Here is a 16,999-nt window from a genome sequence, read left to right as displayed (position 1 = left end):
TCAACGGCAAGCTAAGTTCTCACCAGGAAGGAGTCCTTAGGGGAAAGCACAGGTGCCTAATTCTTGCTCCTAGGTGACACAGTCAGTGCTTGTGTTTCTGGACGGTCCCCGGTGGTGGGGAGGGTTGGTTAGTGAAGTGGTTAGTTCCTTCAAAGGATGGGAAAGAAGATACCTCGGTTTATTTTCCCATCTGTGAAATGGGGGCACAACAGTGTCAGACGTGAGCGGGTGGGCAGTTTTGGGGGCGAGGCGGATGGGTGGCGGAGCGAGCTTTCTCCCCTCGCCCCCCCCCCCCCATCTTTCCCATCTCAGTTTCCAAGGATTAGGAATTTGGCGATTGGACAGTTTGTTCTTGGACGGCCAGAAGACCTCCCGACACGACCCTTCAGGGACTGGTGCACCAAGAGGTCGGAAAGGTGCGGGAGCCATCGTTCCGGGGGCCGACATCCTCCCGCGCCCGGCTCCTCTCAACCTCCCGCTCTTCCTTCCCTCAATCCTCCCGCTCCCCTCCTCCTCCGTCCCCGCCCCGCGCCTGTCCTCTTATTGGCCGAGCGGGCCGGCCGGGCCTCCCCGGGATTTAAAGGGCCAGCTCTCCGCGCCGCCCTGGGAGCCGCAGCTGGTCCCGGCCCTGCGGCCTGCGGGGGAGGCTGCCCGGAGGAGGCGGCGACGGTGGCGGCGGCGGTACGTCCCCGGCCCCCTGGACCAGCTTTCTTACTGCCAGGTAGGTCGCCAGTAGTGCACGCGCGGCTCTCCCGCTCGCATCCTGAGCCGGCCCCCCCTTGCGGGTCTGCAGCTTGTGTGCTAGGGCCCCCTCTCCATCACCTTTCCAACTCCCCCTTCTGTTGTGTCCCTTGCCACCACCTCCACCCCCCTGCAGCCCCCGGGCCTGGGCAGGGCTTTGTTGGCGGCCGGGAGAGGTCGGGTGGGGGTTGGATGGGGCGCGCGGGGGATACAGGACACCCCCACATCCGTTCAAGGAGAGATGCACACGGCCCCCAAGTGTCACAGGATCTCCCTCTCTGCCCTCCACACAGAGTGACTCTACCTTGGAAACCAGGGAGCCCCCCAGTTTGATATACGGGCCTAGAATGTACACCATTCAATCACCATCGGACCCGGACTGTTCCCAGCATACACGAAACACAGTTCTTTCATTCACCGCAGGTCACCGGCTGTGTGTGTGCACCCAGAACACCCCCCCACACACACACAGTTGGTGGCTCAGTCTGATGTACCTGACACTCACACCCTCCCCCAGCCCCCCAGTACCCTGTCTCTACAAGGGTTGGACAGCCCCAAACTGAAATCTGAGTGCTCAAGTGCATCCCTTGAGCATCGTCTGCCCCATGGACATCCCAGCTAGCTCCCTCTGTGTCCTCCCTTTGGCAGGTCTACCCATCTGTCCATCCATACGTGGGGATCCGCAATGGCCACCTTCAGCCGCCAGGAATTTTTCCAGCAGCTGCTGCATGGCTGTCTCCTGCCTACTGCCCAGCAGGGCCTTGACCAGATCTGGCTGCTCCTTGCCATCTGCCTCGCCTGCCGCCTCCTCTGGAGGCTTGGTAAGTGCCTGCTACACCATGGGCCACCACGCCAGGCCAAATCACACCTGCCACGTTCATCCATACCAAGCCCCTTTATCCTGCCACATCTTGCCAAGCCAAGCCAGGCTCCACCACATCCAGCCTACCACATCCCACCAGGCTAAGCACCATTCTACCACACCACATCCTACTAACCCAGCCACCCCATGCTATAACACACCAAGCCACATCCTGCCATGCCAAGCCATGTCTTTCAGTATCCCTGGGTTCTGGGACTCTTGAAAGCTGAGGTTCTTGAATCTTGGGATCCTGAAATGTCTACATCCCAAGGTTATAAGATTCCAAAATGCTGATGTCACAGGGTTATAGAAAATACTATGTATCCCAAAGTACCGTGTTACCGGGTTTGGGGATTCTGACAAGTTGAAATTCTCACATTCTAGGCTTCCGAAATACTGGCATCCTGGATTTCTAGAATCAAGTCATGATAACATTTCTGGATTCTAGGATTCTGGAATGTTTCCACAAATCATGGCAAGCCTATATCCAAACGACAAGATTCCAAGTACCCAAGCTTCCTATGGGATGCTGAGAATTTTGGAAATCTGAGATTCGAAAGTTCTACGTGTTCTTTTTTCTTGTTCTTTTATTTTAAATGGATGTTTTATCTTTTCCCCAGGTTTATCCTTTTGAAAAATTTCAAAGTTACTGAAAAGCTAAGTTGAAAGAATAGTACAATGAACACCCATACATGCATCACCCGATTCTCCAACTGTCAACATCTTGCCACATTAGCTCCATCTATCTATCCATCCATCCATCCTTCCATCTATCTGTCTATCTTCCTGAATCACTTGAATAACCTGCTGACACTTCATCCCAAATCCTCTTGCGTGTGTCCCCCAAGAACAAGGGCATCTTTGCCCCCACAACCGTAGCCTCAACCATCACCCCTCAGGAAAGTTAACCTCAATGCCATAATATTATTCAATATAAGTTATTCAAATTTCCTCCAGGGTTCCCAAAATGACCTTTATAGATGTCTCTTTTCTTTAAACCCAAATCCCTGCCACGTCCCCAGCTCCCCAACACCTGCTTTGGGCCCCCTGCAATCCAGCCACTTTCCAACCTCTAAGCCTTTGCCTGAGCTGTGTCCTCTGCCCGGGTTGCCCTTCTACCAGCCCTGCTCTAATTCCCTTTCTTGTCCTCTCCCTCTTTCTCTCACCCAAAGGGTTGCCATCCTACCTGAAGCATGCAAGCACCGTGGCAGGCGGGTTCTTCAGCCTCTACCACTTCTTCCAGCTGCACATGGTTTGGGTCGTGCTGCTCAGCCTCCTGTGCTACCTCGTGCTGTTCCTCTGCCGACATTCCTCCCATCGCGGCGTCTTCCTCTCCGTCACCATCCTCATCTACCTACTGATGGGGTATGGGTGTATGTCCTCATCTCCACGCTATCGGCAGAAGGGCGGGTGGGTGCTCAGGCCACCCCTCCTGAGGCTGTCCAGGACAGGGAGGGCATGGGGTGTTTCTGGAGGGGGTGGAAATCTGGGAGACTTGTTCTTTCCAAAGGCTACACAGGACAGGCTGGACTTGAGCTCCCCCTGGAGGAGGGAGCCCTGGAGAACTATTCCTCCATGAGGTTGTGCAGGGCAGGGAAAGGTATACCCTCTCTGCACCTTGGTTTCCCCGCTTTGTGGTGTCTGAGGCCAGGGGAGTCATAGGGCCAAGACCACCACATTTTTCCTCAGTGAGATGCACATGGTGGACACTGTGACATGGCACAAGATGAGAGGTAGGCAGCCCTAGCTCTCTCCCCTGCCCCAGCCCTCCAGCCCCACTCCACATCTCCTAACTCCCCCTACCCTGTCTTTCCTTCCCCACGTTTCTCCCTCATCTGCCTAGCCCACTGGACACGCAGCCCTCAGATTCCCCTTACATCTGTGTTTCTCTCTACCATGCCTCTTCCCCACCCCCACCCCCATCTGTCTGTCCCATCTCATGTCCATGCCTGACTCTCTTGAGTCAGGATATCTTCGGGTCCTGGGCCCACCTGCTCAACTACCTGTCTGACCCCGTGCCCACCTCTCCACACTTGCTCTTCTTTCTGACCGCCTCTCAAATGGTGTTCCCCATCCCCCCATGCTGGCCTGCTCCCTGCTCATCCACTTGACCATGGGCACCACACCTAGGGGCCCAGATGATCGTGGCCATGAAGGCGGTGTCTCTGGGCTTCGACCTGGACCGGGGCGAGGTGGGTGCAGTGCCCTCGCCCGTGGAGTTCATGGGCTACCTCTACTTCGTGGGCACCATCGTCTTTGGGCCCTGGATATCCTTCCACAGCTACCTACAGGCCGTCCAAGGCCGCCCGCTGGTGAGGTCCTGGGTGGACAGGTGGGCAGGGACCATGGGAGCCACCACGGAGCAGTGTTCATGGAGCCTTGATCCCCACAGAGCCGCCGATGGCTGCAGAAGGTGGCCCGGAGCCTGGCGCTGGCCCTGCTGTGCCTTGTGCTGTCCACCTGTGTGGGCCCCTACCTCTTCCCGTACTTCATCCCCCTTGATGGTGACCGCCTCCTTCGCAAGTGAGCACAGCCTTCGAGGCCTCTGCCCAGCAGTGAGGGGGTTAGGGAGGGACCTGGGGTCTCCCCAGCTCTGAGCTTGTCTCTTAATTCTTCTGTCTGTCTTCTGTTACTACAGCAAGAAACGCAAAGCCAGGTAAATAAGGGCAGGTGCTGAGGGCGAGTGGGGCTGACTGGGGGGTGGGGGCACAGTCTGTGACTGATTGGTTCCGTGAGTCTGAGACTGTCTGACCATTTACCCGGTGACTAGACAGAGACTGAGTGTCTGTCTGTGGCTGTGGTTTGACCAAGATCAATCCTATGACTCCATGTACAATGAATACCGTCACATACTGTGCCTGGCTGTCCTGTTCTGCTATTTCATCATTAGAAGCAAGTTATGTGGCTGCGATGGGGAGTGACAAGTATGTGTTGGTTGCTGACGCTGACCTGTCTGTGACTCTGGCTAGGGGTGTGTAACGGCTGTTTGCCCATCAGCCAGGAACCCCTTGCATGGGGACTGGAATTCTGGCTGTCGGGATGTGTGGTTGTCCACGATGGGAGTACGTGGCTGTCACTGGATATGATAAATCTGGCTTGTCTGTAACCCTGGCTGGGAATGGGTCTGACTGTCGCGTGTCGTGTGCATGTCTGTGATGGATTCTGCCTATGGGTCTGCCTTGTCTGGCTCCTTGGTATCGTCCAGCCGAGGGGCAGAACCGACCATCCAGCCCTGGTGTGACTAGGATGTCATCCAGCTGTTTGACTGTACAACCTTCTCCCATACTCACTGGCTGCTGATTGTGTCTGGTGCTGAATGAGGCTCTGAAAGGTGGAATGACTTGCCCAGTGTCACCCAACGAAGCAGCCAGGCACTCATCCCAGGCCTGAATCCAGAACGTACGCTTTTTCCAGTGTAAGACGCTGCTTGTCTTTGACCGTGTCTGATTGTACAACTGACAGGATGACGATCTTGAGTGTAGAATCGTGTATGTGTGCACAACAGGGTGCTTCATGGTCACGGTGCCTAACAAGGACTTCCGTGTGTCTTATGGTCACTGAATCAGGTCAGAGAGCTGGGAGCCTGATGGTATGTGTGTCTGGCCATGTGGCTGTGAGGTCGGCCTCTAACAGTGCCCGGGTCTGGATGTCTGGCCACGTGAGGCCACGGGACCGTGTCATATTATAGGGCAGCTCGCACATCCGTTTGAGCCACCTGCAACTAACTGACAGGGGTACGGGTGGATGGATGGATGGGACTATCACAGCACACCTCTTTTGCTGCCACGTTTCTGTCTGTCTTGTCAATGAACAACTCAGGCCAGCCTCCAGGGCCCCTCTGACTCTCTTTCCTTTCTTCTTTGCTGCCTTCCTGACCCCTAGGGGCACCATGGTAAGGTGAGTCTGCAGAGTGGGGCCAGGGATGCTGGCTCATGGTGGGGTGTCATGCCGGGCCTGGGTGTAATGCCTCTCTCTCCCTGGCTCCTTCCCCCCCAGGTGGCTGCGAGCCTACGAGAGTGCTGTCTCCTTCCACTTCAGCAACTATTTTGTGGGCTTTCTGTCCGAGGCCACGGCCACGTTGGCGGGGGCCGGCTTCACCGAGGAGAAGGATCACCTGGAATGGTGGGGAGGGCTGGGGGGGCCCCATCTCCCACAGGGTGCTGCCTAGAGGAGCTGCAGGGAGGAGGGGGGTGCTCCCAGGGGAGGGAACAGCCAAGAACAAAAGTGTGGCCGTCAGGTGGGTTGAAATCCCAAATGAGTCTGCGTGTCGCTTTTGCCCATAGGGACCTGACGGTCTCTAAGCCACTGAACGTGGAGCTGCCCCGGTCCATGGTGGAAGTGGTCACAAGCTGGAACCTGCCCATGTCTTATTGGCTAAATAACTGTGAGTCACCAAGTCACCACTCCAAGAGAGTTGGCAGTCCTCAACCCACACCCCTTTCACACATTCATACAACAAGCTGAAGATAGTAGGGACCAAAAAACCTCCTAAGTCCCTGCCTTTGTGAGGTTGACATTTTTGTGGGGGGAGCAGTATAATAAAAAAAATACACAATATTTCAGGTGGTGATGAATGCTATGGTAAAAAATAAATAAATAAAGCAGGTAAAGATGATCTGGGAGTGTTAGGAGTGTGTGGGTAGGGGTGGGTACAATTATAAAATAAATCAGCCAGAGCATGTCTCACTGAGGAGCTCGTTGGAGCAAAGACCTAAAGAAGGTGAGAAAGCAATCAATGCAAACATGTGGGGGAGGAGGAATTTAACACATGGAAGGATCAGCAAGTGCAAAGGCCCTGAGGCAGGAGCATACCTGGCACATCTGAGGTAGAGTGAGGAGACCATGTGGTGGGATCAGAGTGAGCAAGGGGGCGAGTGGCAGGAGGTGAGGTCAGAGAGGTGACGGGGGCCTGGTCCTGTAGGGCCTTTCTGGCCACGGGGAGGACTTTGGCTTTTTCTCTGAGAGAGAGGGAGCAGGGGTCTGAGCACAGGAGGGCCATGGGCTGACTTGGGTTGTAACAGGACCCTCTGGAGTGGGGGAGGGCAACGGAGAGGAGAGGTCAGATTCTGGATAAACTCTAAAGATAGAATTGACAGGATTTGCTGAGAGTTTGGTTGGGGGAGTTGGGGGAGGGCAGGTCAAGGGTGATAGTGAGGCTCTTGTCCTGAGGAACTGGAAGGGTGTAGTTGACATTGGCTGCACTTGGAAAGACTGTCGGATGAGCAGGTTGGGAGGGAAGATTAGGAGCTGTTTTAGACAATGAGAAGTTGGAGGCCATTTTCAAGAGACGTCCTGGGGGCCCCAAGAGGTTGTGGGTATCCTCACCTTGCCCTCTTGGCCCCCAGGAAGGTCAGGGGGGAATCTCAGGAGACTCTTACCCTACATCTCCCCCCTGCAGATGTTTTCAAGAATGCTCTCCGCCTGGGGACCTTCTCAGCTGTGTTGGTCACCTATGCAGCCAGCGCCCTCCTGCACGTGAGCAGGGCGGAGCGGGATCCGGGTGGTAGCTGGGTGGGGGTGGCAGGGCCTCCTCCTCACTCCTCATTGCTACCCCCCCCCCGCCCCGCCCCAGGGCTTCAGCTTCCACCTGGCTGCGGTGCTGCTGTCCCTGGCATTTATCACTTACGTGGAGCACGGTGAGTACAGAACCCAGCCCAGCAGATGGGATGGAAGGTTGCCAGCGGGCTGGAACCACCATCCCCTGAGGCTAACCTGACACCTTTACCTCCCCTCCCCGCCATCTGCCCTAGTCCTCCGAAAGCGCCTGGCTCGGATCCTCAGTGCCTGTGTCTTGTCGAAACGGTGCCCACCAGACTGTTCACACCAGCATCGCTTGGTGAGGATTCAGCCTAGGCAGCCTTGTGTCCAACTCTCCCCCTCAAAAATTACTTCTGTCTCCACCTTATATCTGTTTCAGGGTGCCCAGCTTCCTCTTCCAGTGTCTGAACCATCCCCGTAACCTCACCTCTATTCACTGGCATCCATTTCTCTAATGAATTTATCAAGCAACTGCTGTATACCCACCTAGTGTTTATTTTCCCCAATGAACATTTGTTGAGCACCTGCTGGTAACCAGGCACTATTCTAGGTGCTGGAGACACAGACACAGTGGTGAACAAAACAGACCAAAGTCCCCGCCCTCTGGGACAAACATTTTAACAGGGGAGACAGTAAATAAAAAATAAGTCAGTAAAGTATAATAGTTTGTTAGATTGTGATTAGTGCCAAGGAGAAAATACATAAGGGAAAGGGAAAGGGAAGTACCAGGGGGTGAGTGGTTTCAAGTTTAAATGGGGAGGTGACTTTTGAGTTCTTTAACTGAAGGAGGTGAGGGAGGGAAGCATTCCAGGCAAAGGGAACAACCAGTATAAAGGCCCTGAGATGGGAGAGGGCCTGGAAAATTTCAGGAATAGCAAGGAGGCTGGTATGGCTTGAGCAGGGTGAGTGAGAGGGGGAGAGGTGGACCCTGTAGGTCATAGTGGGGATTTGCTTTGGTTTGAGTCTTTTTTTTTTTTCTCATTCTTTTTGCAACAAGAAGTATGGAGAGTTTCAGATTTGCCTCCCACCTGACAACCAATATTTATCACCATAAACCCCTAACTCAAAGCCCCACCCACCATTCTTCCTTCTCTACCTGAATACTCACCTCACCCCCAACCTGGACGCTCTCATGCTAACAGTACCCTCATCCTTGGATACCCCTTGAGCTCCCATAGGAGGATCAGAACCATGTTTTTCCTACCCTGGGGGGTGCCCTGGACATCCGTATTCCTGCGCCTTGTGTGTTTCCCTGGGCACCCCTGCCCAGGTGGGGCTGGAGGACAGTGACTAGGTCCAGCTGCCAATCATATCCATCCATCTGTCCCCCACAGGGCCTGGGGGTGCGAGCCTTAAACCTGCTCTTTGGGGCCCTGGCCATCTTCCACCTGGCCTACCTGGGCTCCCTGTTTGACGTTGATGTGGACGACACCACAGAGGAGCAGGTGAAGTGGGGCCCTGGGCTGGGAGTTACCCAGGGATGTGCTACCTGCTCTTGGGAACCCTGAGGACAACAGTGGGGAGGCCAAGGCATGGGACCCTTGTGTCATGTGTCTCCAGCTTGTGTAGCCACTGCTCCTCCGTCCTTCTTTCTCATTGTCCCTCTGACTGATTCATACTGTTGGGTCTTTTACTTGGGTGAAGTGTGTAAAATATGTTCATTTTACTTATAAAATTTATTTTCTAGAGATGGAGTGCAAAATCCAGGTTTTATTTTTTTTAAAGTTAATTATTTCATCATATTTTTATTTAGGTAGTATTTGCAAGATTTCTTTATTTAATTTGTTGAAAAATATTTTTACTTACATTGTGCAAATCCTGGATTCTACTTAAAAAGTGTATGTTAAAATCTATATACTATTTTTATTCAGGTGGAGTGCACACATTCCAGATTTAACTCCTTTTTAAATGAAAAACAATTTTAAAATAGTGTTTATTCATATGGCACTAGCAGGATCCAGGTTTTGCTTCTCTTTTAGTTTTTTTCTTTGTTTGTTTGTTTTTGACATGCCAGGCAGCTTGAGGGATCTTATTTCCCCAACCAGGGATTGAACTAGGGCCACCACAGTGAAAGTGCCAAGTCCTAACCACTGGACCACCAGGGAATTCCCTGCATTAACTATTTTTAAAGTTTTAATAAAAATAAAACAAAAAATTTATTTAAAAAGAAGCAAAACCCAGATTTTGCACGTTCAACCTGAATAAAAAATTTAAAATTGTCTTTAATGACAAAATATAACATAATATAAAGTTTTATTTTCAATTAAAAATTGAACTAAGGGAATTCTCTGACGGTCCAGTGGTTAGGACTCATCGCTTTCACTGCAGGGGGGCCTGGGTTCAATCCGTGGTTGGGGAACTAAGATCCTGCAAGCTGCGAGGCATGGCCAAAAAAAAAAAACAAAAACAGAAAAAAAACCCACACAAATAGTTAATGAATATCACATGTTTCAAAACCCAAACAGTATTCAAGATATTCAGGGGAAAGTCTTATTCCTATCATCTTACCCCCACTCTCTTACAGGTAACCACTTTTATTCATTTTATTAAACTATCCTTCTAAAATTTAAGCATAATAGCAGATATAAAAGTAGTTTTTAATTCCCTCCCCCCAGTTTTTACCCTAAAGGTAACATATGAATGACACTGTGCTGCATGTTGCTTTTTTCACATAATTCCTGAAAACCTTCCACATTAAGACATAGAGTGTCCTCACTCGTTTTTCCCCATTGTGATACAATGTAGTTTGTCCCTTGTTGGTGGACACCCAGGTGATTTCCACTCTCTTCCTATTGTAAGTGATGCTGCAGCAAGTAATACCCTCACACCCACGTGGATTCACATAGGTGCAGACAGAACTGTAGGATCTAGTCTTGATAGCAATGGAGAAATTACCTTTTTGCCATCCCACCAGCAGCGTGAGATCGTGCTTGTCACCCCAACAGTGCCTCTCAGACTTCATGGATATGTTTGCCAGTTTGAGTGGAGGAAGATGATGAGTGAGGCTGAGTAGTATCTTTTCATATGTTTAAGAGCCACTGGGTGTTTTTTTTTTTTCCTTTACTGAAATGGCTTACTTGCCTCCTTTGCTAATTTTTGTCTTTAAAAAAATCAATTTCTAGGCACTCTTTATATATAAGGGAGAGTACAGATCAGAGAGTGGGATTGCCTTGTCTTGTTTTTTAAATTTTTAAAAGAGAAGAAAATACAAAATAAAAAAACTAAATCTACTTACCTTTCATATGTACCCAATCTTTTCTCTGGGGTCTCATTCAGGGTTGCTGTGGAGTCACAGAAACGTCCTTGAGCAAAGGATAGGTTTTCCTGAGGCCTTGTTTGTTCTTGCTGAGTGGGACCGACCGTCATCTCTTTCTCTCCCACAGGGCTACGGCATGGCATACACTGTCCACAAATGGTCAGAGCTCAGCTGGGCCAGTCACTGGGTCACTTTTGGATGCTGGATCTTCTACCGTCTCATAGGCTGAGGCACATCTCTGGACCCTCACAGCTCCCTCAAGACCCCTCCTCAGGGTGCCAGCTCTGATGGGGGATGAGGGAAGGCCCTCTCTCTAATTCTTGACCCTCTCTCCATTCTTGACCCCCTCAACACCTATACATAAACACACACACATACATACACACACACACCATTTCCATGCCTGTCAAATCCCCACCCCACCACAAGGCGGGAAGGGAGTGGTCCCTGCTGGGGCCTAGGGGGTGGGAGATGCTTGGGGAAGCAGAGAGGGGGAGATCCAGGGCCTCCCCGCCTTCCTTGTCCCTTTTTATATACAGTTTGTTATTATCAAATAAAAGTAGGAAATATACAAAAGGCTCTTTCTTCACTGCTCAGTGGGGAATAGAAGTGAGCGAGGAAGGGGGCACAGCATGGATAAAGGTTTGGAAGCTAGAAACCATGAAGAGGGAGGTTGTGATTGGTTCGTGGTTAATTTATTATCATTCATGATTTGATGATGAGCCTGAGGATAGCACGGCTTGATTTGAGTGGGGCCAGGACAGATTAGATACTTGGATGTGGGGGAGGCCTGATACTAATTGGCTGGATAAACTGAGGGATCCCAATTCTGATTGGTTGCTCAGACTGAGACAAAGGAGGGAAAATAAGACTGATGAAGAGTTGATGCTTATTGGTCCTTAGGACTGAGGTATGTGTTCTAATTGGACAGGAAGCCTGGATTGGGTCTGGATACTAACTGAGCAGTCTGGGTGCCCACTGGGTTAGAGTTATGGAGTTCTGATTGGCTCTTTAGAGTTGGCACAGGGGGACTGAGGGCCTCCATGCCAATTGGCCAACAAGGCTGAGGGGCGTGGGTTTTGATTGGTTCTTCTGACCTGAAGTCGGGAGAGGTGGAGATGGCATGAGGGAGAGACCGAGGTGCAGTGTTTAGGATTTGATCTGCCTGTTGTATTTAACAGTTTCCTTGCTCATTCGGGGATCAGGATTGAAGGTTGGTCTGGGAAAAGATTTGGTTGCTCCGCCTTTGAAAACGAGGGCAAAGGTGAGAGGCACAACGCAATGCTGATTCAACAGCAGATAAACACCCGATGTGATTGCTAAGGGGATTAGGGAAATTGAAGCCTAGACTCGCTGCAGATTGGCTTCCGCCGAAAACGCCCACCAACCTGGGCGCTCCCAGCCTCTCCACGCCTGATCTGGTCTCAACCAACAGCGAAAATGGTACCACGCGTGAGGGCGGGGTCGGCGGCACGCAGAGGATTACTATTGGTTGGGAGCGGCACGGGCCTCCTCCCCAGCCCCTCCATTGGCCAGTTCCGTAAGGCGGAACCTGTGAGGGGTTGGGTTTGAACTAGGGATCTTTCGGAGCCAGTGAGGGACCCGGGAGCCCGTGGGAGAGGCCGCTGCAAGCGCGCTGCTGGGTGAGTGCCCACCGCCGGGTCCGCCACTCCATCCCTTAGCTCTCAATTGCTAAACCGCCAGCCCTCGGCGCGCCTGCACGAGACCCTCCCCCCTCCCCCCGCTGCCCCACCACCCCCACGCGCCTGCGCAGGACCCCTGGCTACCGCGCGGTCGTCCGGACGACAGAAGATCCGCCTTCTCATTGGGCAGCTGGACTAGAGCGTTCTAGTTCTGATTGGTGGTCTCTGTATTTGACCCTCCTTTCCCTCTTTAGCGCAAGACCTCAGCGCTCCATCTTCCTCCTTCTTGCAGGTTGGCTGCAGGGTTTGCAATTTCCGGAGGGATCGGGCAGTCTTACGCGCTGAACCTGACGGTCGTAGTTCTGATTAGTCTTCTCTTTTCTGCGCTGCAGTTGCCAGGACTTCGGGGAGGGTAATAGCTTTCCGTTGCATGATGCGAGACGGTGACCCTTGCAAATGGGACCTAACCTGGTCGTTGTGTCTCCCCTAGCGGAGAGTGACCCGTAAGGGCTGGAACCGAGCCTGGCTCCTGCGTCTCCCCCAGCCGACTGTGACCCCTGAGGGCGGGGATCAGGTGGCTCCCACTAGAGTGTGACCAATGAGGGCTGGGACCTAATCTGATTCTTGTGTCTGCCCACCAGTCTGTGACCAATGAGGGCAGAGACTAGGCCTGGTTCCTAGCTTCCCCAGCAGACTGACCAATGAGGGCTGGGACCTGTTCTAGTTCCTGTGTCTACCACGCCATATGGTTCCCGGAGGGCTGGAACAAGCTTTCAGTCTTTCTGTGGCCTTATAGTCGTGTTTTTAAAACAGTATATAATTAGATTATTTTAATCGAGTCTGTATTAATTGGTTGAGTCCATTCACATTTCTTGTCATAATAAACTATTTGGCTTTGATTTTATGATTTCATTCTGTGCTTTCTCTTTTCCTTTTATTTTCCTTTTTACATATCAGCCTACAAAGACATGACCACCAACGCTAGCCCCGTGCACCCATACTGGCCTCGGCACTTGAGGCTGGACAACTTTGTGCCTAATGACAGCCCCACCTGGCATCTCCTGGCTGGCCTCTTCTCCATCTCTGGGGTCTTAGTTGTGACCACATGGATATTGTCAGGTCGTGCTGCGGTCATCCCACTGGGGACTTGGCGGAGACTGTCCCTGTGCTGGTTTGCAGTGTGTGGGTTCATTCACTTGGTGATTGAGGGCTGGTTCAGCCTCTACCACGAGCACCTTCTCGGAGACCAAACCATCTTGTCTCAACTGTGTGAGTCCTGAGTTCTTCAATGGGCTGTGGAAGGGAATTTCCTGGGCAGGGATTGGCTTAGACGTTTACCCACCCACCAACTCTTTTTCCATTCATTTTAAATTTTTTAATTTATTTAATTTTTTTGTTGCATATATATTCACATGGGTCCAAAACTAAACCATTTAAAAAGGTATGCAGTGAAAATCTACCTTCTCTCCTCCAAGTTTCCCCAAATAATTGCTTATGTTTCTTTTCAGGGTTTTACACATAAATTACACACATAAGCCTCAGTTGGCTCAGTTGTAAAAGAGGGATAATAGTCATATCCAAATATATGTAAGACACTTAGAAGAATGTTTGGCAGACAGTAGATGCCGTATAACTGTAAGTCTTTGTGTGGAGATCTGCTTTCATTTCTTTTGGGTAAATATGGAGGAGTGGAATGGCTGGGTCACATGGTAATGTGTGTTTAGCTTCAGGAAAGACTGCCAAACTTTTCAAGAATGGCTGCACCCAAAAAAAAAATGTGTCCCATTTTTTTTTTTTAATGTGTCCCATTTTATATTCTCACCAGCAGTATATGAGAGTTCTAGTTTCTCCACATCCTCACTGATACTTGGTGTGGTCAGGTATTTCTTAAATTTTAGTCCTTCCAGTGGATGTGAGTGATATCTCATTAAGGTTTTCATTTGCTTTCCCTTAATGACTAATGAAAGTTTGAGTACCTTTCTTGTGTTTATTGACCATTTGGAAATCCTCCTTTGTGAAAAGCCTATTCCAGTCCCCTGTCTTTTTATATTGGGTGATCTGCTCACTCTTTCATTTACTCATCTGTTTACCTTCTCCTTCTCCTCCCCCCTACCCCGTCTCTCCTCTCACTCACTCATTGGCTACTTCCCTCACGCCATCATTTACACCTGCCTCATTTTATTCCACAAACATTTATTGAATACCAGACAATCACAGCAACACTTATTGTTCCATCAGGTTTGCACATATTATCTTGTATATGTATATTAACTCTAGAGTCCAAACAGCTACCCCATTTCACAGATGAGGAGACTGAGGCATGGGGAGGTTATAAAGCCTGCCTTCTTACATGGGCCCTTGGCTCTCACAAGTCTGAGTCCCTTTTCCTGATGACATTCCTCATGTACGTCTCTTGTCTTCTTCAGGGAAAGAGTATGCCAAGGGAGACAGCCGATACATCCTGTAAGTGTTTGCCTCTGTCAAGGGAGACCTGCATTGTTTTGGGGGGCGTGGTGAGTCAGGGAACATTAATGGGGTGCCTTGTGGGTAGAGCATAGTGATGCCAGTGACCCCCATCCTTTCTCTTGCAGGAATGATACCTTCACGGTGTGCATGGAGACCATCACGGCTCTCCTGTGGGGACCACTCAGCCTATGGGTGGTGATTGCCTTTCTCCGCCAGCAGCCCCTCCGCTTTGTCTTACAGCTTGTGGTCTCTGTGGGTGAGGAGAGGGCCCATACTGGGTGCTTGAAGGCTTGGTGGGGGATCCACAGACATGGGGGCATCCCTGCAGTGGGACCTGTCAATTGTGCCCATCCAGGGCTGAGTCAGACTGATTGACAAACGCCCTGAGGTTCTGGAACAGCCATGCCCCTCTTGGCCTGCATTCTCAAGCGAGGAGCGTTCGTTTCTTCTCCCACTCCATCACAAAGTCTCCCATGAAGGTTACAGTTACATGGGGTGGCCCATGATGGTGGATACCCCCAGATCTTCCAGGATCAAGATTCTGAGCTTTCTTCATCTGAGATTCAGTCCTCTTATGTTCTTACTTTGTTAGCTTTCTGGAAATGTGAGTTCGCTTTAGTCCTGGAATCCTGAGCTGTCTTGAATGAAAGGATTTTTAGCTTCCTTAAATTCTGGAGATATGAACTCTCCTGAGTTCAGAAAAGCTCAGCTTCTGATTTCTGGAAATCTCACTTTTTTGTTTTCTCAAATCTTCAGCCATATGATTTCAGAACTCTTATGTCTCTGAATTTGGGAGTCCTGAGCTCTGATGACTTAGAAAATGGCTAAGAATTGTTTCTCCTCCTTACAGGGTTTCCTTCTTCCCCTTCTACCTCCCACAGGTCAGATATACGGGGATGTGCTCTATTTCCTGACAGAGCACCATGATGGATACCAGCACGGGGAGCTGGGCCACCCGCTCTACTTCTGGTTTTACTTTGTCTTCTTGAATGGCCTGTGGCTGGTGCTGCCTGGAATCCTCGCTTTTGATTCTATAAAGCAACTTGCTCGTGCCCAGAGTACGCTGGACGCCAAAGCCACAAAAACCAAGAACAAGCAGAACTAAAGAGTGATGAATTGGGCTTGAACACTGGCTGTTGAGGAACTCTTCACCTGCCAGAAGATTCCAATCCTTGCTCCCACAGGTTGGAAGGACAAATCAAATTGATCTGTCAAATTCGGGCTGATGGATGGGCGGGGGAAGAAAGGAGCTGTGTGGAGCTACTGTCAGGAGCCGTTGGGACAAAGGTACAAGAGAAACTAGGAAGTCTGTGATGTGATGGTGACAGTTTTTTAAATCAGGAAATAAAGATCTTGACCCTATATGGAGATATCTTTAATTACTAACCCCAGAGATGCCCCATGACTCACCCCATAGACCCCTCCAGCAGTCTTTCCACAGACCTCTCAGCCAGACCACCATCGTTGTCATCACGAAGACCTTGAATCTGTGACCTCACAAATCCCCATCACTGACCCCACAGATTCCTCTGATGGCTGATTAGATCCATGCATCACACCTGTAAACTTTTTTTAAGGCGTGATCGTCCACCCACACCCTTGGCGTTCTGTCCAAAACACACCTCATTTTTTGCAGTATAGACAGGCTGAGAATTTTCCAAATCCAAGTTCTTCAGTTTATTCAGCCTAGTGTCTCCTGATCAGGTACCCCACAAATACCCCATCACTAACTCCAAAGACCCCCATCACTACCCTAAAGATCCCCATCACACACCAGAGACCCCACAAAACTTCACCACCCTCTCATCACTCACCCCACATACTCCATCATCAACTCCTAAGATATCCATCACTCTCCCCACAAAGAGCCTTTAATTTGCTCCATAGACAGCCTATTCACCTCACAGACCACCATCACTCACCACACACCCCATCACTCGCCCCAACAGACCTTCCATCACGTACGACTCCATGACTCACCTCACAGACTCTCTATCATGTGTCACACAGATCCTATCACCCTCCCCACAAACCCCCTATCATTTACCCCATAGGCCTCTTTTCACTCACCATACAGATCCCCCATCACTCACCGTATAAACTCCCCATAACTCACCTTGCAGAATCCATCACTTGCCTTTTACACTGCATCACTCACCCTATAGCTCCCCAATTACTGTGCAGATCTTCCATCACTTACCCCATATCCTGTCACTCATCCCACAGACCACCTATCACGTACCCACAGATACCCTTCACCCTACAGACCCCCATCACTCATCCCGCAGTCTCTGTCATTAACCTCATAGACCTTCAGTCATTAAAGCAAATGGGTACTTGAGGAATTTTGAGGAGATGACAAAGAATGGGTAATAAAACTGCAGATACCCGTAGACTGGCTCCAGGTGACCTGTGCAGAGCAGGACTTCAGTTTAAATCCTGGTTCCACTTGAGGCTACAATGTAGCTTTTGAGAAATGCTTCACTGTTAAGG

The 16,999-nt window shown here is 50.7% G+C and overlaps 2 protein-coding genes across 5 annotated transcripts; both read left to right on the top strand.

Annotated features, from left to right (window-relative positions):
• Window positions 1–594: 594 nt before the first annotated feature.
• PORCN (porcupine O-acyltransferase) lies at window positions 595–10,968 on the top strand. Of its 3 annotated transcripts, none has more exons than XM_057718760.1 (13): window positions 595–721; window positions 1,390–1,562; window positions 2,776–2,968; window positions 3,293–3,336; window positions 3,734–3,915; window positions 3,996–4,126; window positions 5,600–5,725; window positions 5,887–5,987; window positions 7,002–7,078; window positions 7,176–7,239; window positions 7,354–7,439; window positions 8,476–8,586; window positions 10,525–10,968. In XM_057718760.1, the coding sequence occupies exons 2-13, from the start codon at window positions 1,427–1,429 to the stop codon at window positions 10,624–10,626; spliced, it is 1,353 nt and encodes a 450-aa protein (XP_057574743.1). In that variant the 5' UTR covers window positions 595–721; window positions 1,390–1,426; the 3' UTR covers window positions 10,627–10,968. The 3 variants fall into 3 exon arrangements, with proteins under 3 accessions (XP_057574743.1, XP_057574742.1, XP_057574744.1); XM_057718759.1 differs by having other exon boundaries at window positions 2,776–3,013; XM_057718761.1 differs by lacking the exons at window positions 2,776–2,968; window positions 3,293–3,336.
• Window positions 10,969–11,926: 958 nt separating this feature from the next.
• EBP (EBP cholestenol delta-isomerase) lies at window positions 11,927–15,870 on the top strand. Of its 2 annotated transcripts, XM_057718762.1 has the most exons (6): window positions 11,927–12,040; window positions 12,333–12,452; window positions 12,998–13,309; window positions 14,467–14,503; window positions 14,632–14,762; window positions 15,388–15,870. In XM_057718762.1, exons 3-6 carry the CDS (start codon window positions 13,009–13,011, stop codon window positions 15,609–15,611), a joined length of 693 nt encoding a protein of 230 aa, XP_057574745.1. In that variant the 5' UTR covers window positions 11,927–12,040; window positions 12,333–12,452; window positions 12,998–13,008; the 3' UTR covers window positions 15,612–15,870. The 2 variants fall into 2 exon arrangements, with proteins under 2 accessions (XP_057574745.1, XP_057574746.1); XM_057718763.1 differs by lacking the exon at window positions 12,333–12,452 and having other exon boundaries at window positions 11,996–12,040.
• The last annotated feature ends 1,129 nt before the right edge of the window (window positions 15,871–16,999 follow it).

Source organism: Hippopotamus amphibius, chromosome X (assembly GCF_030028045.1).
Source record: "Hippopotamus amphibius kiboko isolate mHipAmp2 chromosome X, mHipAmp2.hap2, whole genome shotgun sequence".
In the NCBI taxonomy this organism is placed as follows: domain Eukaryota; kingdom Metazoa; phylum Chordata; class Mammalia; order Artiodactyla; family Hippopotamidae; genus Hippopotamus; species Hippopotamus amphibius.
The sequence above is the reverse complement of the archived record's forward strand: the minus strand, read 5'-3'. Positions and strand labels throughout refer to the sequence as shown.